Source organism: Rutilus rutilus, assembly GCF_951802725.1.
Source record: "Rutilus rutilus genome assembly, chromosome: 19".
Lineage (NCBI taxonomy): Eukaryota > Metazoa > Chordata > Actinopteri > Cypriniformes > Leuciscidae > Rutilus > Rutilus rutilus.
In genome coordinates this window covers 14874445-14901971 of record NC_140232.1, presented here as the reverse complement: position 1 = coordinate 14901971, position 27527 = coordinate 14874445, and the positions used below count along the sequence as shown (strand labels likewise).

The 27527-nt window shown below is 36.4% G+C and overlaps 2 protein-coding genes across 5 annotated transcripts; one reads left to right on the top strand and one right to left on the bottom strand.

Moving 5' to 3' along the window:
• The first annotated feature begins 650 nt into the window (after positions 1 to 650).
• Positions 651 to 23715, top strand: msi1b (musashi RNA binding protein 1b). Of its 4 annotated transcripts, none has more exons than XM_084389408.1 (14): positions 651 to 905; positions 1172 to 1212; positions 2392 to 2473; positions 2609 to 2693; positions 8974 to 9015; positions 9128 to 9220; positions 17932 to 17980; positions 19318 to 19400; positions 19502 to 19619; positions 19821 to 19901; positions 20811 to 20867; positions 21153 to 21215; positions 21378 to 21532; positions 22361 to 23715. In XM_084389408.1, the coding sequence occupies exons 1-14, from the start codon at positions 775 to 777 to the stop codon at positions 22400 to 22402; spliced, it is 1122 nt and encodes a 373-aa protein (XP_084245534.1). In that variant the 5' UTR covers positions 651 to 774; the 3' UTR covers positions 22403 to 23715. The 4 variants fall into 4 exon arrangements, with proteins under 4 accessions (XP_084245534.1, XP_084245535.1, XP_084245536.1 ...); XM_084389409.1 differs by having other exon boundaries at positions 21399 to 21532; positions 22361 to 23714; XM_084389410.1 differs by lacking the exon at positions 20811 to 20867.
• A 626-nt stretch (positions 23716 to 24341) lies between these two features.
• LOC311278514 (uncharacterized protein) lies at positions 24342 to 26992 on the bottom strand. The gene is made up of 6 exons (XM_084389412.1): positions 26717 to 26992; positions 26251 to 26604; positions 25938 to 26090; positions 25512 to 25546; positions 25287 to 25385; positions 24342 to 24686 (listed from the first exon to the last, which is right to left on the bottom strand). Exons 1-6 carry the CDS (start codon positions 26763 to 26765, stop codon positions 24588 to 24590), a joined length of 789 nt encoding a protein of 262 aa, XP_084245538.1. The 5' UTR covers positions 26766 to 26992; the 3' UTR covers positions 24342 to 24587.
• Positions 26993 to 27527: the final 535 nt, after the last annotated feature.

Sequence of the window (27527 nt, the reverse complement as noted above, 5' to 3'; positions counted from 1 at the left end):
TGGAGATGTTGAAGATAGAGTCGCATTTCCACCTTCATTGTTATAAAGTTAGAGAAATAATTTAGAAAAACTCTCAAATGTCACTCTTTGTTTGTCTAGGTAGGGGATTGAGTCTTAAGGTGATGATACACAGGGCAACTTTTTGAGCAATGTTGCTGGGCAATGTTGCCGTCAACGGGCAACCAGATGAGACACAGGGCCCACGACTGATCTAAATTATCCAGATAGAAATGTATTGCACATTTTCAATGGGAAAGTGCCCAAGCAACAATCGCTCGGCAAGATTGCCCAGCAACATTGCTCAAAAAGTTGCCCTGTGTATCATCACCATTATGTAGCCTATTTCATGTTGCTGAACTTTCATTTATTCATTCATTAATTCTCATTATTATTAACATTAATGGCAGGCCTATGCCATATTTTTATTGCATTATTGTAACTGACACTTTTTGTATCTTTGGTATGCAAAAAAAAAAAAACGTAATGTAAGCTAATTTCAGTACATAAAATAATAAATACATATAAATATGTTTATAATGCTATTATATTAACTAAATAAATAATGTTGACTATTATAAAGTAAAAAAAAGACATAGATCTCCCGCATTAACAGTTAACGTGATGCTAAATCGTTTCAGTTGTTCTGATGTCATCATCGTGTCACGGAAGGTAATCCACTGACTCCCGGTCAGTTCTCGGGAGCCCCCGTGTTTCACGTCGGGACTGGACCAAGAGAGAGGTGGAGTCTTTGGGCTTTGAGCTCTAACTCACCCCATGCCAATCCCCCTCTCCACACTTTCTGCCTCCTTTCTCGCACCATACTCGGACGGGATACACAGCCGCGCAATGGAGTCGGAAGGCAGCCAAAGTAACCTGTCCTCCTCGGACTCTCCGCACGACCCCTGGTAAAAAAAACAAAAACAAACAAACCTTCCTCTTACTTATCTTCATATAAGAGGGTCAGGACGAAATCAATTAAAAAGTAACTCAACAAAGAGGGAAACGTGTTTTGGCGGAGTCCAGCGCACCTCTCATCCACTCGGATGAGATTCACTGAGACTCACTGCCGTTATTTCAATCTCTGACAATCTTCATGCGGCTCTTCGGTCTTTTCAGATTTATACGCCAACGCGAAGCACTTGTTGATCACTTGTTTGTGTTGTTTTCACAGCAAAATGTTCATCGGTGGTCTGAGCTGGCAGACTACGCAAGGTGAGTACTAACACTTTACTAAGTCTCTGCACATGTCAGCCAAAGACGGGGATCTGATTCAAATAAAACTCTGAATAACTGTCTAAATATGTCAACCAACTAAAAAGTCTACAGTAGAATCAGTTACAACTTGCAAATTCAATGCAGAATTTAATAACATATAAAGAAAATCTCTGCTTAAAATCGAGTTGAAATGTAAGAAATTACTGTGAATTAAATTAAAGATGGTACAAAAAAAAATTTCATGACAACGTTTTTACATTACTTAATCCCATCAAACTAAGTTAAGCCATTTGAAAAAAAAAATTAAGTTGTACGAGATTCAACTAATTTTTGGAAGTAATGTAAAGTTTAATGTAATTTAAGTTGAAATGACTTAAACAGCCAATTTGATTGTACTTAAATTAAGTTAGCAATTTTTTGCAGTGATACATAATAATTCTAAAAACGTTTTTATAATGCATATTGTTTGTACAGCTCCAGTTATGTCATTCACTTTATGCATGCAACTATTAAGCAAGTAGTCAGTCCTGGATGGCAAAATACATCCATTGGGTTGCTCTGTAATTTGGCTTGATCCTTTGTGCAAAGGCTATACAACAGGTTTAGCTGAATGAATGGAGAAAGTTTCACCAACTGCTGTCATGCTGTAAGCTGTCCTCAGAATGTAGGACACATTGTTGTTTTGAATTACGCTGAGGTATTGTTCACGCCACAAAACTCTTAATAGCCTTCCTGTCATCTGATTCTGCCAGTTATTATGACCATTTAATAGATTAACATTTTCATTAAGCTTGGCAGACACCTACTTAAAAGCAAAGTCGGTAACTGAGGTGGCTGAGGAGCGTATTTTGGCCTAATATCTTGTTAGCCTAAAGTTTGGACGTGAAAATCATATTTGATGTTTTTAAAACAACTATCTAGATGTAGACATCAATAATAGATCATTAAAGAGTGGATAATGTAATCCAGATCTAAACTTAACATTAAAGTCTTGTATATTTCATTACATGATGATGACCTCACCTTGTATTTCACATCAGGCTTCTTAGATCATCTCTATTGATGATGTCATTCGTTCACTGTTGATGTCATCCACGAATAATCTTGGTTTTCCCGCACTGATTAAGCTTCTCAGCCCTAATGTGATAAATAAGTCTTCTTCTCCTGCTTTCTCAGAGGGTTTGAAGGACTACTTCTGCAAGTTTGGTGAAGTGAAAGAGAGTATGGTGATGAGAGATCCAGTTACAAAGCGCTCAAGGTAAGGGAACAACCAACCTGACCCAGAAGCGAAGCGACAGCAAACATACAAAGGCTTTTATTATTGACTGTATTGTCCTTTTTACACAGAATGGGTGGAGGACAGTGTTGTAATTTTGATCTCTCTTTTGCCTAGGGGTTTCGGATTTGTCACATTTGTTGACCAAGCTGGCGTGGACAAAGTTCTGGCCCAGACCAGACATGAACTGGACTCCAAAACTGTGAGTTTTAACATCATTTAACTATGTTCTGCTAACCATTTCCTGTGCGTCATTGCCATCCTTTGGCTTATTCTGTCAATTAGCCAAGGGGTGCGTTAACTAAATACTTAAGATACAATTTTTTTTTTTTATATAATTTTTTTTGCTTTAATGAGCTTTAGTACAGTGTCTGTGACTGACTGTAATGCCACGATATAGCGATTCGCTATCGTCGCAGATGCTGTGTATGCATGTGAGGTTTCATGCCTTTTCACTTTGGGTTTTGGTCAAACAATTCGGGAGAGAGTGAGAAAAAGTTCCCATCTCAGCCTTTCCTCAATGAGGTTGTCAGGGAAGCATTCCTATTCTGTGTCAATCACTATGGTAACTAGGGGACCCGAACAGGGTATGCTGGGAAGCCATTGTGGTGCCTTGTCTCAAGAGTCTCACCAAACACATTAGACTCATGCGGAATTCAGATTTTTCCCTTGTGGAAAGTCCTTGAGTCTTGTGTGATGTTTTTCTAACAGGTGTATTACTGTTAGAAAGGATATATATTTTTAAAGTAAGGCCTAGTTTATAAATGACAACAATCTAAATAATAAAATAAACATGATTTTGCATTTGTATTTGCAAACTGATTACTAGTTTGAGTAAGAGTGTTAAAAAATGGGAAACTTTGATGAGAGGTCTTGTGTGTTGTGGTGCATCTATTTGTGAGAGTCTTTGTCACTGTGCAGAGCAGGCGGGTCCTGGGACAATGGTGCCCGTTGGTTGCCATGGCGACAGTGGAGTCACCCCCCCAGGGGGTCAGTGGGGAGGGAGGGTGAGGCTTGAAGGAGAAGAAAAAAAACTTTCACATCTCTCTCTTTCTCTCCCTCTTCTGAAAGTTTGAACTAGTTCCTCATTTGAGTAAAAAACAGCCTTGCACTATGGCAACAGGTAGTACACGGCAAACCACAACGAAACTGTGTGTTTCTGTACTTCAAAAATACTCTTAAGGTAATTTGTTTGGAATTACCCTAAAATTGAGTTGTCATGTGGAATATTATTGACGCCACAGAATAAAAATGTAAAAAAGGTGATTGCGATTATTATTATTTTTTTCACAATTCAGGACTTTATTTTTTCTCACAATTGCAAGTTTACATCTCACAGTTCTGGAAAAAATGTTCTCTGAATTCTAAGTTTATGTTTCGCGATTCTGAATTTTTTTCTCTGAATTCAGAATTTACATCTCGTGATTCTGACTTCTTTTCTCAGAATTCTGAGTTTGTATTCTGCGATTCTGACTTTTTCCCTCAGAATTCGAAAGTACATCTCATGATTCAGACTTTTTTTTCTCAAAATTCTGAGTTTACATCTTGGAATTCACAAACTTTTTTTTCTCAGAATTCTGAGTTTACATCTCGCAATTCTGACTTTTTCCCTCAGAATTCTGAGTTTACATCTCGCAATTCTGACTTTTTCCCTCAGAATTCTGAGTTTACATCTCGCAATTCTGACTTTTTCCCTCAGAATTCTGAGTTTATATCTCGCAATTCTGACTTTTTCCCTCAGAATTCTGAGTTTATATCTCGCAATTCTGACTTTTTCCCTCAGAATTCTGAGTTTACATCTCGCAATTCTGACTTTTTCCCTCAGAATTCTGAGTTTATATCTCGCAATTCTGACTTTTTGTGAGATATAAGCTTGCAATTTTGAGACAAAAAAATTCAGAATGAAGAGATATACAGTAATAAGAATTGCGATATCTTTTTTATATTTTTATTCCGTGGCGGAAATAAGCTTCCATACTATTCGAACCGTTTTCCGAGGCTGACAGAGACTGGAAAAGCCCGCCGGACTCTTAAATAAAACCAACATAATAACTAAAGAGAACATTTAGAAAGTGTCTCTCAGCTCCAGTCTTCCACAGCGTGGCCGCTTGTGCTGTTTTCTAAGTGCCTCCCCCCTGAGAGAGAGGCAGGCAGAGCCAGGGGAACATGGAGGCCTTTGTCCTGCTTTACCTCTATGACTGTGCCCCTGTGAAGGTGCCTTATGGCTGCTCGCCTGGGCCGACTTTAAACTGGAGATTAGCTTAACGAGCTCAGCGATGGGCCGGTGGAGGAGGGGAGGCCAGGAAAGAAAGAGAGAAATGTGTGCAGCACAACTCATAAAAATCACGATTTTAAGTCAGCGGTCTTGGGACGCACTGTTGAACTTTCTTGTAGATGATGCAGTCATTTTCTTGTGTGTTTATCTTCATGTGATTGATACACATTCTGCTAACAGGGTGCCAGCGACTGACCCTGAAGGATTGACCTGGTTAGTTAAGTCTATTGACTTAAAATAGTTTTGACAGGGATGGCAATTTTGGCCGTTTAAGGACACATTGTGGTCAGATGCTGTTAGGATATATCCTTTTTATTGTATTTCAGAAATCATGTATGTATTTTTTTTTTATGTTAAAGAAAGCTGTGTAGGTACATGTTTATATTTCCTCAAAATGGAAAAGTTGTGAATCAAAGGGGAATGTTATTCCCTGAGCCACAGAGAAGTATTGACAGCATAAAACACCCTCAAAGTAAACACACAAATCAAAATCTTTGTACAAAGTGTGCATCTGTAGTGCACACTTCAATACTGAAGTGTACTAGCTCTGTTAGTCATACTTGGAAAGGTTCTCACTGTAATATTGACCTCTGGGTCAATGGCAAATAAAGAGTGTCCAAGATAAAGAAAAGAAAAAATATTACATGACACCACTAAACACTGACAACTTTTTATGCGTTTTTGCCGTTCATTTACACGACAACGGCTTTTTGGGGGCTGTTTTTGAACACGATACAGTTATCGTCTCTGTGTAAACGTGAATTTGTGAAAACAGTGACGTTATGCGCTTGCATATTCAGTCTAAAGGCACTTAGTGTTTCTTTACAAACTAACATCGCCAACTACTGGCTTGGCAGCAGAATACAGCATGTAAGTCATTTTCGTGGATCCGTGTGAACGGGGATCGTTTTGACAACGTTGTCTGTATGCGGAAAAACACAAAGCAAGGTGCATTGTTGTCGTGTTAACCTACCGTAACACACGTCATGTTCTTAGAAATTAGCTTTTTTTTATTCTCGTTTGTTTCAGGTGGTTTGAAAAACTTTTATTCTGTTTAACAAAATGTTAAATCTTAAAATAAAAATGTCCTTTGGTGTAACCATCCAGTTAAACGTAATAAACATTTTCTTTACATCCTAAACTAACCTTGCTTTGTCATAAAATGATCTGATAATAGCGTCTGCAGGGGTTTTGATATCAAATGATATCATTACCTGTTTTATTATTTATTTATTTTTAATTTTAGTTGCATATATACGTTTATATACATTTTTATAAGCAGTGAAGCAGATTTGTTAAAATATTATTTAAATAATAATAAAATATTATTTCAAAAACTGCATTCTAAAAAAAAAAAAAAAAAAAAAAAATTATTATTAATTATCAGGACAGGTGTACCACCCTGATATTTTGAACAATTTGATTTAATGGCCCCAAAAATATCAAAATACATTTTAATTCAGAATTACAAAAAAACATGCTTTTCAAAAATTGCATGCATTCATTCATTGTAAGTATAAACTGCATTTTTAATGTATTTTTGAACAAGAATTAATAGACCAACATTTTTTTAATTTTGATAAAATCAAAGGATATAAACAAATATTAAAGACAGAAAAAGTGAAAAGTAGAAGAGTTGAAAAACTTGTACTATTAGTGAATGTCTGTAGTGGTTAAATGTACACTAAAAGCACTATGTAAATACATACTCAGAATAGAAGATGTGTATTTATTGTATGTATAATGTATTTTAAATAATAATAATAATAATAATCTCATTTCATTGACCCATTTCCTGGATAAAACGCAAAGGATATTAACAAATAAAGGCTGAAAAAGGGTCAAAGATCTTATATTGATCGACCACTAATAATCAGATTTTAATAAATGTCTATGATGGTTAAACATACAAGCCCCTACTGATTCCATTACTTTTCAATGTCTCTTCACCCTCCACATAGTCAAAATCAACTCCAATGACAATAATCTGCTTTATGTGACCATACTTTTTATCCTCAGCCTTCCTCTCATGTGCGTCGGTGGCTGTATGTTGATTTTGTTTGTTTGTGTGTGTGTCTGTTTGTTTGTTTTTGATTGTGCACAGGAGTGGTGCGGCCTCAGCAATGTTGTGGACCGGAGGTGACTATCAGAGTAGTCTAGAAACTATAGACATAAACCGTAGCTTCTGCATCAGATCTCTGTTCAGATTAGCTTAGCCTCTTCATTTTACTCTCTAGATTCACAAAGAAACTCTGTTACTCGTAGTCTGGTGTATGAAAATAATCGAGCAACTCTGGTAAACTGCTGTAGTTTACCTCAGAGATGCTAGCTCTTTAGCGTAGCTCTATTCGAACCCTCTCTCGGACAGACTAATCATTATTGCTGCTAGCGCTGTACTGCCTTCACTGTCTTCTAGAATTTAACCTCAGTACAGCATGATGTAGACTAGCATTTGGTAAATAGATGGACTAGACTATAGACTAATATAGAGTATCTTGAGTATCTGTAATCTAGTTTGTTGATTGTTTCAACGGGTGCTGATCGACAAATTGTCTGCACATGGTTCATAAAAAAACACAAAAAAACTAATAGTATATCAAATGTTGTTGCTACATTTACACAGATCTATAGTACTAGCTTTTTAGCTACTTCAACATTGTTTTAATGTATTTAATTACAAATATACAGTAGTTTTCAAGGAGCTGGATACAGTGTTTTCCAGCTCATTTTCCATATTTGGACACAATTAAACAGTATTCAAATCTGCAGAAAGAAAGAAAATAAAAGAAATAGAAAGAAAGACATGCAAAAACAAACAAACACAAACAAACAAAATACTTTTTGTTTGGCTGTCAAAAGAGTGTGTGGGTCAAGGATGCTTTTCTGCTTGAGTTTCTGTGCCTTCTTTTGTTTTCTGACCACTCTTCTTCCAAAGAAACATGGTTTTGGTGTTTCCCTGAGTGTTTTTCATGTCGTCCAGTGATGTTCGCAGGAAAGCTGACCCTTCTCTTGTCCGGCGCACTCAGTCACAGGAGGCCATGACAGCCTCTTCTGTCTAGTCATACTTGCCTCTCATAGAAATCTGTACACTTTTCACCCTGTTTTTCTGTCATTTGTGTCGTTACTACACTCGTTACCGTTCACACTGACAGCGACAAAGCATCCCCCAGTTTGCCATGAGCGGCGGTGAGCGCTAGCATTGAGAAAAGTCACATTGCGGTGACTGACAGTTGGAGTGAAGACAGTGGAGCATGTTATCTTTTAATATAAGAAACTTTTATTGAGCAAGGAAACATTAAGAGACAGTAAAGACATTTATAACATCACAAAAGACTTCTATTTCAAATAAAAGCTGTTCTTTTGAACATTCTATTTAAATAGATCAAGGTTTACACAAAAACACTGAAGTAAAAGACTGAAGTAATAATGCTGAAAATTCAGGAATCACAGGAATCTTTTTTTATATATATATTGAAATAGAAAAGTTATTTTAATAATATTACGTTTTTTACTGTATTTTGGTTAAAGTAAATCAAGCCTTGATGAGCGTAAAAGATTTCTTTTAAAAACACTTACCAACCCCAAACTTTTGAACGGTAGTGTATATCATTTTCTAAATTATGATTTGTATGAATATGCAACGGTTATTATGATGTATTATGCACTGCTGCCATTTATATGCCAAGCTATTTCCTTCCAGAATGATTCATTGTAAAAATAGAGTGACACATATTTTTACCGACAATACATCTCATCTGTGATTGGATGTCCAAAAGTTACGGCCAATTGCGCAGCCCAACAATAATATTAGAAATGCCTACAAGCGACCAACAGTGCAGCGATCTGCCAACATCCAGCAACAAAATCACTGTCAGTGTGAACAAAGCTTTACTCTTCTCTTAATAGTTTCTCACGGTCACTATTGTTCTGCATTTCTTTTTCATATTTCTCATCACTCTTGTCCTTCGCTGAACTCTGCATGTATTGTACCATCATTCTCAGACAGGACAGTTAATGCAGGGTGCAGCCAGAGCCTTTAAAACACACAGGCAGATGTCCCTGCAAGAGACACCAACTGAAACCAGAGCTCAGAGGATGTGAGCTTCTCACTGATGTTCTCATTTACAGTCCCGGGTGTGTTGGTGTCAGTGTTCCTCTTTCTCCAGAATTTCTAAACTAGACCTTCTCCTCTCAAACTCTCCTCTAGATTGACCCGAAAGTTGCCTTCCCGCGGCGAGCCCAGCCTAAGGTATGTGCCTGACTGGTCAACATGGTCAAGACGAGACGCTTGTGCTATATAATATCCAGATTTTTGTCATTTTTGAAGATCTTCATCTCTTCACCCTCTCTCTCTTTTTCAGTTGGTGACTCGGACAAAGAAAATCTTTGTTGGAGGCCTGTCGGTGAATACTACTATTGAAGATGTAAAGCAGTACTTTGACCAGTTCGGAAAGGTAAGTCGCCTTTGTGTGAAACAAGTGAAGGCTTTATGGGATATCATGGTGATAAAATAAAGAGATAAGCCTTGAGAGGCAGTATGGTATAGTGCTTTTACTATGGGTAAGCGATGTACTTAGGCTTGGCAAAAGGAATATGATCAAATACAATACCATATGATAATCAGAATAAACAATTCTTGTGATAAAGGTCCAATGTAAAGCAATTTATAGTTGCCAAGTAATGCACATTCAGCAATATTAATTTGGGGTCATTAAGATTTTTTTCATCTTTTGAAAGAAGTCTCTTATGCTCATCTAGGCTGCAAAAATACAGTAAAACCAGTAATATTGTGAAATATTTTTATATATATATTTTAAATTTCCAGCATCATTACTCCAGTCTTCAGTGTCACATGATCCTTCAGAAATCATTCTAATTGCTGATTTGATGCTCAAGAAACATGTCTTATAATTATCGATGTTAAAAATGGTGCTTAATATTTTTTTGTGAAAACCTTGATACATTTTTTTCAGGATTCTTTTATGTATGCAAACTTCAAAACGTATTATAAAAGTATTAATTTCTTTAAAAAAATAAAAAAATAATATTAATCTTACTGACCCCAAACATTTGAACATTATTGTTGAATGTACGGTAACGTGTTTGTTTCTAGTCAATTTAAAACAGTATCAAACATGACTCATCCAATCAGAATTTACAGTCGGAATGAATCATTTTTTAAACAATTTTCAAATAAAATAACAGAAAAGAATCATTCTGAGGTTTTTCAAAGGTGTACTGAGTGCAATTTGAGCCAGTTTGGTGGGGAAGCGTGAAAGAGGGAACAAGAAAGGGGCAGAGAGACAGAAAGAGTTGGGGTAGAGTTTGAGAGTTTGAAGGGGTGAGTTTTGTTTGCTGGGGAAGGTGGGGGAGATTACTTGAATCTGAATTAATTTGATGGAACAGCTGCTACTGCCCTCAGCCCCCCTCCTACCCGGTTACCACGGTGACCCTGCCCATCCATTGTCCCCAAGTAATTTAGCGGGCAAAAGGTTTTGTGTTTGGGGTGTGTGTGTGTAGGAGAGAAAATGAGGTAGAGACTGTGTGTTTAGGGGGAGGACAAATGTTCATAACTGAAGTAACACAACAATACACCCCAAAAACTGATGTGCTATAGATCTTCAATTGTTTCTTTGCATCACACTTCAATCACACATTGTCAGTGATTTGGGTGCAAGACTTTGATAGAAAATAATTCATCATTCTTGAGCCATACTTGAGTGTGGAATGCAGACAGAGAGAGAAAAAAAGAGAGAGAGATGATAGTGGCAGCCACCCGGGGAAGTTGCAGATTAGTTTGCCTCACTGGTCACTTTGTGTTCTGGCCTGGTTTGAACAAGGGATGGAGAGAGGGAGCGATGGAGAGAGAAAAACACCATGAGAAGAAGCACACTGAACAAGAAGAGAATCAATTTGGAACTCAATTACAAAAGATACTAGAAAATAGAAAGGTTTTCAAGATATTAAATACAAAAGTGTGAAAAGTGAGAGCAACACTAAGATTTCTGACCCTTAAGGCCCTGATATACTCACAGCGAAATTCTTTTTTTGTTCTTTGCTCAGGGGTAAAAAAAAAAGAAATTCCTTTGCAGCGGATATACTATGTAAATACGTGTTGCACGCTTTTCTCTCAATAACAAAATAAAAATGAGAGCGTTGAGAAAGCAGTTGAGAAAGCACCTGATCATAGCGATGTGGATAAAATGACAGCGTTGAGAAAGCAGTTGAGAAAGCATCTGATCATAGCGATGTGGATAAAATTACAGTTGTGAGAAAACAGCAGTTGAAAAAGCACCTGATCATAGCGATGTGGATAAAATGACGGCGTTGAGAAAACAGCTGTTGAGACAGCATCTGATCAAGTCAAGTCATCTTCATTTATATAGTGCTTTTAACAATGTAGATTGTTCCAAAGCGGCTTTACAGTGATAATAGGAAATTAAAGTAACAGAGTTTGTTTTGGCTTTATAGCAGCTCTAGAATAAAGTTATTGTCCAGCTAACGTTAGTTTTGATTGATTCACTTCCGTCGCAACGATCATTAGTTATCAACTTAGGGGCTGCTAACACAACACCGTTTTAACAGAAAACTCTTAAGTTCTCTCTGCGCAAACTTTAAAAACGCGAACCTGTGAGAACGCTGATGGCGTGCACATGCGCATTACGAGTTCAGTCTATAGGTATGCGCGTTTGAATATATGTGCGCAGGCGTGTAGTCCTTCGCTACAAACCAACCCTCAACATACTACTTGTCTGGCCTTAAAATTTATAATACAGAATTTTTATCGCTTTGCGTAGCCACGCGAACCAGAATTATCCCTTCATCTGTAGAGAGGTAAAGGGAGGGGAGGGAGGCCTTCACAGGGCAGAGACTAGTTGACACTTCAGGACTGCGTTGTCGTCGCGTCCAGGCGCAGGTCCTTCATCAGATCTAGATACGGCCTGGATCCGGTGGACTGTGGTAAACCTCGGATAAACAGAGAGACTAATATTAGTGTAGACGCCATTTTTCTTATGATGTAACGAGTAGGCTTGGGCGGTATTCGAATTTTGAAACCGTCAAACCGCCTCCCTATTTTACCGGGGTATATGGTATTACTGTGACTAATTAAAAATTATGACATAATGGGCTCAGACGGCGTCACCAAACTGTTGGCTTGTGCCTACACCGTTCAGAAACTGAATGCCAGATCGGGCAAAAAAACAACAAAAAAATCAAGCCCAACCCCTGCACGTTGTGTCTGAGTCAGGCCGACGGCATGAACTGTTATTATGAGCCGAAGCCCACCATTATTCAACATAATATCTGTGTGCGTGCAACAAGCAAGAAGTGCCTTTGTAATCCGGTGACGCGTGTCCATTGATTTTTATTAATACAACTTTTCTGCAAAGATGGAAGTTGACGATCGCCATCTCTGTAGTGAACGCGCCTATTGAGAGAAATGCACATCATTACACAATCAGAGAGTGGCCTTTTTCTTTTCGTTTTGAATTGTTTCGTTTAAAGAAATTGACGATCGGCATCTCCATAGTGAACGCTGTAGAGAGAAATGCACATCATGGATTACAGAGAGTAGGCTAGTCTATTTATTTTCGTTTTGAATGGTTTCGTTTACTGAAATTGACGATCGCATCTCCGTATGAACGCGCCTAGAGAGAAATGCACATCGTGGATTACTTAGCCTAATCAGTAAGTAGCCTATTTCTTTCGTTTTGAATTGTTACATTTAAAGAAATTGACGATCGCCATCTCCGTATGAACGCGCCTCGAGAGAAATGCACACCATTGATTAATCAGAATATTTATTTTCGTTTTGAATGGTTTCGTTTACTGAAATTGACGATCGCATCTCCGTATGAACGCGCCTAGAGAGAAATGCACATCGTGGATTACTTAGCCTAATCAGTAAGTAGCCTATTTCTTTCGTTTTGAATTGTTACATTTAAAGAAATTGACGATCGCATCTCCGTATGAATGCGCCTAGAGAGAAATGCACATCGTGGATTACTTAGCCTAATCAGTGAGTAGCCTATTTCTTTCGTTTTGAATTGTTTCGTTTAAAGAAATTGACGATCGCCATCTCTGTAGTGAACGCTATAGAGAGAAATGCACACCATTGATTAATCAGACTATATTTCTTTTCGTTTTGAATTGTTTCGTTTAATGAAATTGACGATCGCCATCTCTGTAGTGAATGCTATAGAGAGAAATGCACACCATTGATTAATCAGACTATATTTCTTTTCGTTTTGAATTGTTTCGTTTAAAGAAATTGACGATCGCCATCTCTGTAGTGAACGCTATAGAGAGAAATGCACACCATTGATTAATCAGACTATATTTCTTTTCGTTTTGAATTGTTTCGTTTAATGAAATTGACGATCGCATCTCTGTATGAACGAGAGAAATGCACATCATGGATTACTTAGCCTAATCAGTGAGTTGCCTATTTCTTTCGTTTTTAATTGTTTCGTTTAAAGAAATTTCAAGCTTTATTTATTTGTCATGTCTGTGAGGCATAGCCTTTTTTATGAGATTTCAATGCAAGTGACAGCGGCATGCCCATCATGTCATGATTATATTAAATCCAGGCAATATTGGTTGATGAAAATTTTATAAAAATTTAGATACAATTTATACAAAACGAAATTCGTTTTAAAGAGGCCTTTTACAAAACTAAATTTATTGAAGTGGTCAAATCGTCTGACTCCCGATGCATCCCATCTTATTTGTGCTGTTCACTTTTCATAATCAACAAAGATGGAAAAAATAACATTATAATATTTTAACAAATACGAAACTTAATGCGCTTATGTATCCTGGCAGCAGTGAGTGGGCGGTTGTTTCGGAGATGCTACGTTAGAGGTGTTTACATCTCTCGCGGTCACCTTTTTATTGCACAATTTACAAATTGCCTCGTCAGTATTTACCGCTTTTCCCTTCTCATTCGGTTGGAACCAGAAATATTGCCAAAACATAAGCATTTTTTAGGCAATAAATAAATTATATATATTATTGGCTATATAAGTGCCGTTAATGACGGTATTGAAACTGATACCGGTGCTATTTTAAGATCCCGCGGTATCCGATATTACCGTAATACCGCCCAACCCTAGTAACGAGTACATCAGGATTTATGGGAAGTGTTCCCGGTTCCGGCTGACCTAATCTATGCAGCCTAAAATTGAATTATAGAAGTCTATAATGTGTTATTTGTATGCTAGGTCAAAGAGATGTGTTTTTAGTCTAGCTTTGAACTGACAGAGTGTGTCTGCTTCCCGGACAATGTTAGGAAGACTGTTCCAAAGTTTTGGTGCTAAATAGGAAAAGGATCTACTGCCAGCAGCTGATTTTGATATTCTAGGTATTATCAACTGGCCGGAATTTTGAGATCGCAATAGACGTGAAGGAGTATAATGCGTTAAGAGCTCACTCAAGTACTGCGGAGCTAAACCATTTAGTGCTTTGTAAGTAATCAGCAATATTTTAAAATGTATACGATGTTTAATAGGGAGCCAGTGCAGTGTTGACAGAACCGGGCTAATATGGTCATACTTCCTGGCAGGGACGTGCACAGGGGGGTTGCTCAGGTTGCCCAGGCAACTGCCCATATGCCCTTCTCGACTCACGTTGCCCTTCCGAAAAAAAAAAAAAAAAAAAAAAAAAAATTTTCGTATCGTACAATGGATGCAGAATTTCACGTAGGCCTAGATAAAAAAAAAAAATGTTTTCGCAAAGCCTCATTCACTTCCATTCGGGCACCGAAAGTGAAAGTCAGTAGAGGAAGGGCAAACTCTGTTTAAGTGGCTGCAGCGCTGCACGCGACCGGTGTAGCAGCTGATTCTGTTCCCTACCGGAATTCCTGTTCCCTTTATGCAATCATACTACAAATCATGCGTAGTTGCCCAGTTACCATACGTACCATCAGAACTGATACGAGCAAGAAGCACAACTGAATGTACGGGAAGCCAAAAGGTTAAAAAAGGATTGTATTTTTTCCAGAAATTTAAGCGTTTTTTTTTTTTTTTTTTTTTTTTTAAGCGAGTTTTTCCCCATCTGTCAATTCAATCCAGATTATTTCTTTTCAAATTTAAAATAATAATAATAATAAAAAAACAATAAACAATAATATGAGGAACTCTTTTTCTCATGTGTATTTTGGTGACATTTAACATATTGTTAATACATTTTGTATACTGTTTACAAAGTTGTATATCATAAACCTGTCATCTCTGACGTTTTGCAATCTTTATAAATATTAATAAGACCATAATATGAGGCATTGAGTTTGGACATAAACACGGTCAGATAAGGCAATTTGTATGGGCAAAATTCAACTGAATATATTCAGACATAATACAAAAAACTATGAACAAGTGCGAGATTAATTTAAAAAAAAAATTTGGGGGGGGGGGGGGGGATTCAGTTCAGAGCAACTGCCCCTCAAAATTCCTGTGCACGTCCCTGCTTCCTGGTTCTGGTAAGCGCTTGAGCTGCTGCGTTTTGGACCAGCTGTAGTTTGTTTATTAAGCGTGCAGGGCAACCACCCATAAGAGCATTACAATAATCTAGCCTTGATGTCATGAGCGCATTAACTAATTGTTCCGCATTTGTCAATGAGAGCATTTGACGTAATTTAGATATATTTTTAAGATGGAAAAATGCGGTTTTACAGATACTAGACACGTGACTTTCAAATGAAAGATTGGTATCAAAGAGCACACCCAGGTTCCTAACTGACGACGAGGACTTGACAGCAGCCATCAAGTGTTAGACAGTATTCTAGGTTATTACGTGAGGAAGTTTTTTGTCCAGTAATTAGAAACTCTGTTTTTTCAGAATTAAGTAGTAGGAAATTACTAGTCATCCAATTTTTTATATCAGCTATGCTTTCCGTTAATTTTGTGAATTGGTAAGTTTCGTCAGGGCGTGAAGACATATAGAGCTGAGTATCATCAGCACAACAGTGAAAACTAATTCCATGCTTCCTAATGATATCTCCCAATGGTAGCATGTACATAGTGAAAAGCAACGGTCCTAGTACTGAGCCTTGTGGTACGCCATACTGAACTTGTGATCGATGAGACATCTCTTCATTTACTGCTACAAACTGATAACGGTCGGATAAGTATGATTTAAACCATGTTAATGCAATTTCACTAATGCCAACATAATTTTCGAGTCTATTTAAAAAAATGTTGTGGTCAATAGTGTCAAATGCAGCACTAAGATCAAGTAACACTAGTAGAGAGATACAACCACGATCGGATGATAAGAGCAAATCATTTGTGACTCTAATGAGAGCTGTCTCAGTACTATGGTACAGTCTAAATCCTGACTGAAAATCCTCGCAGATATCATTTCTTTCTAAAAAGGAACATAGTTGTGAGGGAGGACTTTTGCTTGAGAATATATTCATTTCTATCATAATATCAGTAACTGTTGTTTTTGCTGTTATGTCCATATTGTCAACCGCAACATAAAATAATGCCAAACGATAGAAAATTAAATGTTCATAAAATGTATGAAATTAAATGAACACTTATTTGAAATAAAATGTACAAAATGCACTAAATATTTTAAATAGTGATGCAACAAAATTTCGGCAACGAAAATGAATTTTCATTTTGGCCAGAATAGTTTTAGAGAACCGAAATCATTGACCGATACAGGTCACATTTTGACTGTGTCAGTATCTACTTTGTACAAACAACACGGATAAGCTACAATAGTCAAACAAGTTGGTTAAAAAATTATGCTAGAAAGGTAAAATTTGTTTGGCTGAATTTTCAAGAGGCGGCTCATTGCCGAAGAAATTTTCTACTACTGATTTATCACCTAAGAACATGACACATTGATCAACATGCCGAGTTCAATTACTCAATTACCCAAATTACATTAATTTACATTAAACTTTAAACCCAAATTACATTAAACCCAAAATACATTAAACTTTATTTTTGATTCCAGTTTTCGGTTAAATGAAAACGTTAATTTCCGTTTTGGTAAACAAAACAAAAATCTTTATAGTGCATCACTAATTTTAAAATGAATTGATTTTATTCACTGATAAAACAAAGTGCAAGGCTGTTATAAGATTTTGGCTAAGTGGACACAGTTATCAGCCGACAATCTCAAAATGACCAAATATCAGCCAATTAATAACTAGTAATATTAAACCACACTACACTACTAGGCAAGTGGATTTCTTTTTCCAGGCACACACAATAAAAGATGAGTAAAAGGAAATGGAGAGAGTGCAGAGAGTGTTATTGGTCTTTTAGTTTGTTTTCACCAAGAGACTGTGAGCATTTGTGCACATTAAGTGTTGATTGGTCAGGCTGTCCACTTGTTTTTCAGATTTGGATTGAATTTGAAACTGTTTTTCTGCCTCTCTCTCGCTCACACATTATGCCCTCTAAGTTTGACCTTTCACCTCTAACCTTTAGGCTTAAGCTGTTTGGAGATCTGTCAGTATTCTCACAGTGACGCACTTTTGCACACACATACAACACAAGACAAATACACTTTCGTGCTTTAAAGGAGTACACTTATTTGATATGTGGACCAAAATACTAAAGCACATGTAAAGTACCTGATTAATATTATAACTGTAGTGTGTTATTCAATATTACATTTAAAGCTATTACATTTTAAATGTACTAAACTGCAACTTCATCATTACAAATGTGCAATTACAAATACATTTAAATACACGACATGCACGTTTCAATAGAAATGACTTTAAGTATATTTTAAATACTTTTAAGTACAATTGGCAGTACACATTCATTCACACTTATCTGTAATGAGTACTCTTTTTAAAAGTATGCCAAAGTGTACTTCTTTTTTATAAGGGTGACCCTTAAAAAAACCTTAAAATCAAAATCTTTAATGGATGTCAGTTAGCATTAAAGCTATTGACTGTATAAGCTAGCGCTAGCGTACTACTAAAAGTTGACAAAACTAGCAGATGTACATATATTATTTTTCTCCAATCAAATGCCCCTAATATCAACTGAAACTGACTTTCATGTAGTATGTTATGGTTCATGTCACAAACTTCCTGTTACAATAGGAAACACATCACATGATCGAAAACTGACTAATGCTACATAACAAATAATAAGTTAATGTATGAATTCTCTCTCTTCCTGTCCTACAGGTGGATGACGCCATGCTTATGTTTGACAAAACCACCAACAGGCACAGAGGTAAATTTCCCTTTATCTTTCTTTAAATAACTAAGCGCGTCAATGGCAGCCATTCTCCTGTTTGCTCCTTCCTTTCCTAAACCTGGTCCAATCTGTCTCCGTCTCCTCTCCATGGCCCTCCATCCTGTACTCTGTAGGATAAGCGGTAGGTGAGGAGAGAGATTGAGTAATTAGTGTGTTCGTTAATCGGGGTTTAGGCTAAAACCTTGTTAAGCGCCCTTCCCTCCCCCTGCCGATTCTACAGCACATCGATTATGACAGCTTGCATGGCTTTACCGCAGCCTTTCAACCCAGCGGAGAGGTGGAGGAGATGAGGCACATGGAGACACAGACAGGGGACAAGAGCAGCACTTGAGAAGAGAGAAGCAAGTTTTTGCTGGAAAAAAATGTAGCTGCACATCTTTTTGTCGAGAAAATCTAGCACTGTTTACGGAGACAAAGTGAACACGTGTATGACCGCTAAGGTTTAAAATAGAATACAGGTCACAGGAAATCTGTATAATTACAGTATTAAGGTTGGACCTTAAGGACAATCACATTCACAAACATTCAACCTCAAAATGGAGAAGTTACAGGCATGCGGAAAGAGCACATGAAATTCATTTTTACAAATACTTGTTGGAGTCCAAAAATCTGGGACCACAATCTTGGATCATTTAAATGTGAATATGAAGTGGGGACATTTTATTTTGACATTTTACAACAAGGAAATGTTTTGAGGTAAAATATTTAGTTAGTTAGAAAATTATCCCATAATGTACTCACCCTGAAGCCATCCTATGTGTATATGACTTTCTTATTTCAGACAAACACAGAGTTATATTAAAATATGCTGGCTCTTCCACGCTTTATAATTGGAGTGAATAGTAACAGATTTTGAAGCGTATCCGTCCATCATAAAAGTTATCCATACTGCTTCAGGGGGTTAGTAAAGGCCTTCTGAAGCAAAGGAATGCATTTTTGTAAGAAAAATATCCATAACTATAACTTTATAAACTGTAATCACTTGTAATCTGTGGTCTCAGACTTTTGGACCCCACTTTATCCCTAATTAAAAAGTACAGTGACTGTATCAGATGGTGATAGGTGATGTATACTATGTCCAAAAAACATGGTAGTATCATGGTACTTTTTGTGATGGATTTCTGAGAAAGGCAGTCTATATATATATATATATTTATTTATTTTTGGGCTTTTCTTTGCCAGTTTGGCATCCGAACTTCTCACCTGAAGTTGAACTGAAGTATATGAACTGTAGACATTGTTTATAATGATGGCTAAAGTGGAAATCCAAATGTAAACTGCGGTCTGAGCGTCTGGACTCTTTCTTCCCTCAGGGTTTGGATTTGTGACATTTGAGAATGAAGATGTAGTGGAGAAAGTCTGTGAGATCCACTTCCACGAGATCAACAACAAAATGGTGAGAGTTCTTATTCTGAGACACTGTTTCGTTTCAGAAAAAAAAGTTACAAAGTTAAACCTTATGTTTGACTGACTGATATCTTCCCTTTCCAATCACAGGTGGAGTGTAAGAAAGCCCAACCCAAGGAAGTGATGTCACCCACAGGCTCTTCAAGAGGTCGTGCTCGTGTCATGCCCTATGGGATGGACGCCTTCATGCTTGGCATAGGAATGCTGGGTAAGAGTGGCATGGATGATTAGGGCTCCAAGTAATGAAAAGCATAGTGTGGACTCTTCTGCCCTCTGCTGTTAAGAGTGAAAAGTGCAACCTGTACTGGTCCAAGAATTCATACTGAATACACAAATTCTATACTTTCATTCTACTACATTGATCAATATTAATTTAATATGATTTGATGAGTGACATTTTTTCCCCCAGGGTATCCAGGGTTCCAGGCAGCAACATATGCTGGCCGCAGCTATACTAGTCTCACACCAGGATACACATATCAGTTCCCCGGTAAGACTCAATGTCTGGCTCATACTGTAATACTGTATCTGTGTCTCCGTACACTTTTTCACACATTGGTTCATGTGGATTAACTCTTTCCTGGAATGAATCTTTAGACACTCAGGTATATAGCAAATCAAATATTGGGTTTTTGAACCAGGAAGTGATTGATTGTCAGTGTATAATTGCATACACAATTCAGCGAGCATTATATAATGGTAGGTTGTTGCCAACATTAGGTAACATAGCCGACTAGTTGCTAAATATGCTTGTGAACATGCGGTATTGATAAAGCATTTGATGTCACACAATTTGCAAATGCACAATACTAATTGTAATAAAAAAAAAAAATTCCCATTTTGTGATCAGATATTATGTTTAAAAACAACACATATATTAGATTATATGGGGTTTTTTTTTATATATATATATATAAATATTTTTTTATTTAGTTTTGCTTAATATTTTTGTGGAAACTGATTATTATTATTTTTTTCAGGCTTCTCTGATGAAAAGAAAGTTCAAAAGAACAGAATTTATTGAAATGGAAATATTCCAATCATATTATATTTAATATGTTAAATATTATAACATTATAAATGTTTACTGTCACTTTTGATCCATTTGATGCATCCTTGTCGAATAAAAGTATTAATAAAACAGTAGTGTATATTGTCATCACAGTTTTGCAACAGCATTTAAATCAGTGATTTAAACAAACTCACAGTGAATCAAGGCTGCTTGTAAATCTCAGAGAGGCGGTCTGAGACTATCTTTCTATGTGCACTAACTTGTACGCTTGCATGTCTTGCCACTCATTGGTGCTGCCATAGGCCCTGTAGCGCTTCACCATGTGTGTAGTCTGAACAGCACTTGTGTGTATGTTTAAACGGCTTTCTGTGTTTATCTCTATTCTAGAATTCCACTTAGAGAGGACCCCCCTTCTGACATCACCCCACCCCCCTGAGCTCACAGGTTAGTCCCTCTAAGAGCTTTACAAGCAGCTATTGCACATGGTACCCGCTCACCGTATTCCAACACGCAGCAAAGTGTGATTTGAGTGCTGTAAGTTTACGCAGTGACACCACCAGCCAGGAAATCCTGCTTAAAAGCTTACTCGGGCGTTACCACACATTATCAGACCATCATATCTTACTCTGTATGATGCGAGCACTTTTCCCATTGGTTTCGGCTTGATACTGATTGAGTTCTCTTTCCTGTTTGTTTGCTCGTTCTGCTTGCATGCGTATGTTGTTGTAGCCATTCCTCTGACGGCGTACAACCCCATGGCGGCAGCCGCCGCAGCAGCAGCTGTGGTCAGAGGTGCGAGAATTTCATTTTACATCCTACACATGACCCATTCTCAGGAAATAAGCGCACCCACCACAATGCGCCTTTTCACTATCCGGCTGACCTATATATCTATAAGATTTCCTGTTCATGAAAAGTGATTGAGATATTTTGGAATATCGATTTCTATTGTAGGCTCAACTCCTTCTCGCTCAGGTGGATTTTTAGGTACCAGCAGCCCTGGGCCGATGGCAGACCTGTATGGAGCGGCCAATCAGGACTCAACTGTCAGTAGCTATATCAGCGCCGCAAGTCCCGCTCCAAGCACTGGATTCAGCCACAGCCTTGGGGTGAGTCAAATGCAGTGTTGTTACTGTTAACTAAAAGTATTAGAAAAGTCATTGAAATAAAATAAATGCAAATACTACATAAAAAAGTTAAATGAAAAAAAAAAAAGTCAATGGAAAATTAGAAATGTCACTTCGGGAATGAACTGAGTGAACTAAAATAAGTAAAAAAATTCTAAAACTGAAAGATAATTACAAATAATAAAAAAAGGCAAAAGCACATAAAATTACTAGAACTTAAACTACAATTAAAATGTAAACTTAAAATATAAAAATAAATTCAAAAAATTAACAAATAAAAGAATGTCGACAAAGTGAAAAGAAAAATGTAGAAATGTTATTTTTGTATTCATATTGGTTCCATATGGTTTTAAAAAAAAACATTGTAAAACGTCCTCAAGTAAAAAAGTAACGTATTTTTCTTAGTGTAGTTTTTGGCGAGCCACACCACATGACATTTTTCAGCCTGAACTAACCTTGCCATGTGAAAAAGGTCAAATTATTGACCCTGACACAGTCATGAGTGTCTGCAGGGCATATTTTCAAATATTGATAAGCAGTAGGCAGTCTTTTTTTTTCTTTTTCTTTTTTGAAATAATTATTATTGTTATCTATTAAAAAAATTATAATAATAATAATAATTCACACAAAAAATTGATAGTAATAGATGTGTGTTCAAGTCATTGCATTTTTTTTTATGTATTTTGGAGTTTAAAAAACAAGTGTCACATCATTGATGGAGAACATCTGATGCACACGATGCATAATTTAATAAATCATTTGTTTTTCCTGTGTCTTTTCAATTACAATGCTTTATTTTTACCTTCACAGGGCCCTCTGATTGCTACGGCATTTACTAACGGCTACCATTGAAATGAGTGACAGGTACAACAGTGTTCATCATTCGGACGTCTTCCCTACATCATAAGGAAGGATTTTTAAAGTATGTGATCTCAATCGAATATAATGGATGCACTCTACGTGCCGCAGGGTTTTATTGTTATTTTATCAAGCTCTCTGTCATTAAATGGTTTTGGATGAGATGAATCAGCCCTAAGCTGATGGAATGGTGGCTGCAACACTAATAATGTGATGTGACATATTTCCTGTTTTATGAATTACTGTCATATCAGTCTAACTAACCTCCTGCTCCTCTTATATAGAGCTAAACCTGTAAATAATTAGTTTATTTCTCAGTTTAAAATGCTAACAACTTAAGTGTATTTTTGTCTTAGTTTCTTTTCTCTCTCTCTCTCAGTTCTTGTTTAAAGTTTTGTCTTTTTCTGATGATTATGTACATGTAGGCTTGTAATTGTAGAAAAGTCTTTTCAGTTCTTATAAGAGCAATAATCTGTGTCAAATCTATGTGGATCTTTGTAGTGTATTTAAAAGACTAAATCACTTTCAGATGCATTTGGTACATTTTCTACTGAAGAATATAGTGTGATGGGACATCAAAATGTATATTTTGTTAGTTTTGCAACTGGATTTATTACACTGATCATGAAAATAGCAGTAATTACAAGGAGAACATATTTCTCAGACTTAGATTTGACCTTGTTTGTGTAAAATATTGTATATACTGTCTTTTTGATCTGGTGAGATCTATCAGCGTGATTAAGAGGTTTTTTTACACTCGAGAACGCGAACGCATGGTATTCTTTATGTCCAAAAATGTTTTTTTTTTTTTTTCTCCATGATTTGATGAACTTGAACTGTTTTATTTTGTGTTTTTTTGTTGACAGAAGGCAATGTGAATGATGCTACTATTGTGTGTGTGTGTGTGTGTGTGTGTGTGTGTGTGTGTGTGTGTGTGTGTGTGTGTGTGTGTGTGTGTGTGTGTGTGTGTGTGTGTGTGTGTTAGAGAGCGAATGCATGTCTGATGCTGTCATGATCTAATGTATTATCTTCAGTAAGATGATTTAAAATGTGAATTGTAACCCCTATTTCCACGCTGTTACATTGCTTTTACCAAGTTTATATTCGTAACACAATTCCATTAATCTCTTTTAGAGGTTTAAAGTCTTGTAATAATTTGAATATGAATATACTTCAATTAAATGAAGATTCTGGTACTGGTTTAAAAAAAAAAAAGCAACACTAATAACACTTTTTATGAAGTAAACAGGACGGCTGTTAATAATTGAAAGTTTTAATGTTTCTTGTTTGAAGCTTGACCCTCTCTAAAAAAAAAAATGAAATAAAAAATAAAATAAAAAAGTATATTTGGAAATGGCAATTCAGTTATTTCAAATTTCAGAACTCCTACAGGGTTTAACACTGCACGGATGACTCACTTCATGCCAGACGTTGCCTGTTGATGTTAGTCTTTTTTAGTCTTTTTTTATTGACCTATGGCTTGTCAAATCTCCTACAGTCTGCTACTGAATCTCTCTTCTGAAACCGCTCACTGAACACCCCCGCATAGACATCTGTATTTAAGCGACACTTGTGAAAATACATGAAACTAAAGATATCTGTCAGGATGAAACAGCATTATCTTATTGTTGAAGCACGTCATATGATTAGGGCTTTTACCGCTAAGCTTCTAAACGGGGGTTGTGTAGGCGGTAACACATCAGTCTTTTACGATAAACATCTCTATGTCAATTAACATTTCTTGTTATCTTCATGTATGCTTATTGCTACAAAAACTAGGAAACTAAACTGTTTTTGCTTGTTTAAAAACTGCAATCTAATTCCTATATAAAATCTTTTTGAAACTCAGTCCACTTAAAGCTAGTCCTAGTTTTTAGTCCTTTTAAAGAACTCTATCCTGATCACTGGAAAAAAAAAACAAGAAAAAGTATTTGAAGGTTATATCAGATGTTTGTATAATTGTATTTACCTTGAGCACAAACAGGCTCAAATGTGAGCCTTAACAACAGCACTTAATAATTAAGCCTTCATGAGTAGTACATGAAGAAAAACCATTGAAAACTATATCAACATTTATAGTATTTACAGCAATACCTTGACAAAATCAAACAGGACCAGAAGCTTAAAGTCCCATTAAAACAACCCTGTCCCGTATCCAAGGCGAAAAAGATTACAGTGCTCAACCTTCATCGTTTGGTCCTTTCTTTACCCGGACCTCAGAGTATGTCACTGAGTCCTCTGTGCAGGTCTCTGAAGAGAGTGCCAGAGCTGCACTGTTCTGTAAGACAAGTTTTATAACATGACATAATAATTCCATCTGGATATATAATGCACATATATGATATGTGACCCTGGACCACAAAACCATGGGTCACATGGGTCACAATTTTGAAATTGAGATTTATACATCATTAATGTATGGTTTGTTAGGACAGGACAATATTTGGCCGGGATACAACTATTTGAACATCTGGAATCTGAGGGTGCCAAAAAAGTTGTCCATTTATGTGCGCGATTGTGCTGCGTTCACTCACAAAAAGAAATGTTTGATATATTTACGGTAGGAAATGTCCAAAATATCTTCATGGAACATGATCTTTACTTAATATCCTAATGATTTTTGGCATAAAAGAAAAATCGATCATTTTGACCCATACAATGTATTGTTGGCTATTGCCACAAATATACCCATGCTACTTGTGACTGGTTTTGTGATCCAGGGTCACATATCGTTAGCCTCAAAGCATAATTGCCTAAGTAATATTAAAAAAAAAAAGGACTTGGGCAATTATGCTATGAGGCTAACGATATATGACAAAGTGACAACTGCAAACTAAGCTAAAACATGTAAGCACCGCTCTTGATGGGCACTATTTACCTCATTTCTTGATTTCACACTGTCCCGAGGAATGTTTAATGCTGCATAAACAACACTTTCCTGAGTTTCAGGGGAGGGTGATCCACGGGTAGCATCGACCTGAGAGTGAAATAATAATTTATTTAAAAAAAGTACTGTATTACTTTTCTGAAAGACACTGAAAGACACTTAATCTTCTGAAAGGTTAAGCTCTGCCAATATATATAAAAAAAAATTTTTACTCACTATGCCTTCTATTGCTTTAGGTTTTATCCAGTGTCCTAGTAAAAAAAAAAAAAATCAGCCTGTTAAACTTTACAGTCACTTGAATTTTGTTTATTTTAAAAACTAATAGTATGCTATCAGTACACTGTGATAAATTATATGATAAAAAAGTTATGACAACATATGTTTTTACATTGCTTTAACTCATCAAAATAAATTAAGCAAATTTTTTACAAGATTCAACTTGTTTTTTTAAGTCAGTTTAATGCAATTTAAGTTGAAATGACTTAAACATCCAAGTTGATTGTAGCTACTTAAAAAAAATTAAGGCAGCAACCTTTTTTAACAATGTAATTTATAGAATGCCATTGTTAGTAATCTGAAGGCAAGCACATTGCGATCAACCCATAAACATCAATTTTTAAAGAAATGTCACCATTTTTTTACCTTTACAATGCATGTGAATAAGACAGGCAATGCTGATGATTATGAAGACACAACCCAATCCCAATGACCACATAACTGTGTCCTTATTATAGGGGTTTGCTGTCACAGTCACAGATGTGGGAGTTGGTGCTGTCACAGTTGTTGAATTAGGCACTGCAAAGTATAAATGTTTATCATTTGGATTGTTCGAGACTTTTTAAGCACTGAAAAATTGTGTTGAGTGCATAGTGTTACATGAAATGTGTGCATGATATTATCAGTCTTTAAACAGAATAGAATGAACATTTTAAAAAGAGTAAAAAATAAAGCTCACCCACATATACATACGTCCCATTTCCATACTCAGGGAGTCCAAGTTTAGGTAAATCCACCCGTGCTTTGCAGTAATACTTGCCACTATGATATAGAGGTATTGACAGCAGGTCCAGCGATGCGTTAATCAGCACAGCTCCAGATAAAGACAATCGATTTTCAGACATTCTAATTGTTTCACTCTTCATTTCAGTTTGATTATCTTGCAACCACTTAACCAATATTCTTTTAGCTTGTGAATGAACTTTAATGTGACAGGTGATGTTTTCACTTGTGCCTTTCCATTGTATTGTCTCAGGTTTTTGCCACACAGATAGGTCTTCATATGACAAAGTTACATCTCCAGTGATGAGACCTGTGAGAAAGTAGCAAAAAAGCAAAGTATTACATTTTTTTAATTTCATCAAGCTATTGACATCATGTCGATAATAAGTAGTGTTATCGAGGAGGAAAAACGATGATATTACCTGTGAACCAGATGGTTGCGAAGAGAGCAGAGAGACTGGTGCGTGTCATTTCATCTAAAGTGCAGAGACAGCGGGTTTCTCACGTTAAGCAGTGGCAGGTGTTTTTCATTTTTCCTGTGTGGTGTATCCTGCAGTCTTAAAGCATCACCTTATCTGCATAAACTCACACGCTCCAGTGACACCCACAGACAAGGCCACTCTGTGAAGCTCATTTTTGTCAGATTACTCATTTAGCAAATCTATTAATGAATTCATAAATACATCAAAATGCAATGCAATGCATACATGCAACAACTTCAATGCACCTCTTCTATGATAAGCATGATTTTAATTTCTGAATTAAAATTCATTTTAAGATTCATTTTAAGATGTACAATAATGACACCAGAATTTAAAAAAAATCATGATTCTGAAGCTGAAAACACAGAATTATTTTAGATGAATATCCTTGCACTCTGACATATATATGTAGGCCACTTTTTATTGGTAACGTAAGACATTTGGCATTATCAGGACCCACAAATATTCCCCCATTGCATTATTATACATTATATTCAACATTATATATATAGTAGTTTAATGTAGTACTGACACTAAAACTCTGAAAACTTGAATTTTTTTCCTCACACAAATTTTATATTTGGGTGAACTATACACAATTGTTCCATTTTTGTATTGCAATATATTGTGACACGATATATTGTTACACCCCTTATATATATAATATCTTTTTAAAATAATTATTAAGATGTGCAAGGTATAAAGATGATGTTACATTTTACTTGATGATTGCATCACATTATATTCTTAA

Excerpts from the sequence above, each read along its gene's own strand:
- msi1b (XM_084389408.1), top strand. The coding sequence starts at position 775 with ATGCCAATCCCCCTCTCCACACTTTCTGCCTCCTTTCTCGCACCATAC. Across the intron at positions 19,902-20,810 it reads ATACACATATCAGTTCCCCG|AATTCCACTTAGAGAGGACC; the intron begins GTAAGACTCAAT and ends TCTCTATTCTAG. Across the intron at positions 20,868-21,152 it reads CCACCCCCCTGAGCTCACAG|CCATTCCTCTGACGGCGTAC; the intron begins GTTAGTCCCTCT and ends ATGTTGTTGTAG.
- LOC311278514 (XM_084389412.1), bottom strand. The coding sequence starts at position 26,765 with ATGACACGCACCAGTCTCTCTGCTCTCTTCGCAACCATCTGGTTCACA. Across the intron at positions 26,091-26,250 it reads TGGGACGTATGTATATGTGG|TGCCTAATTCAACAACTGTG; the intron begins GTGAGCTTTATT and ends TATACTTTGCAG. Across the intron at positions 25,386-25,511 it reads CTAAAGCAATAGAAGGCATA|GTCGATGCTACCCGTGGATC; the intron begins GTGAGTAAAAAT and ends TTTCACTCTCAG.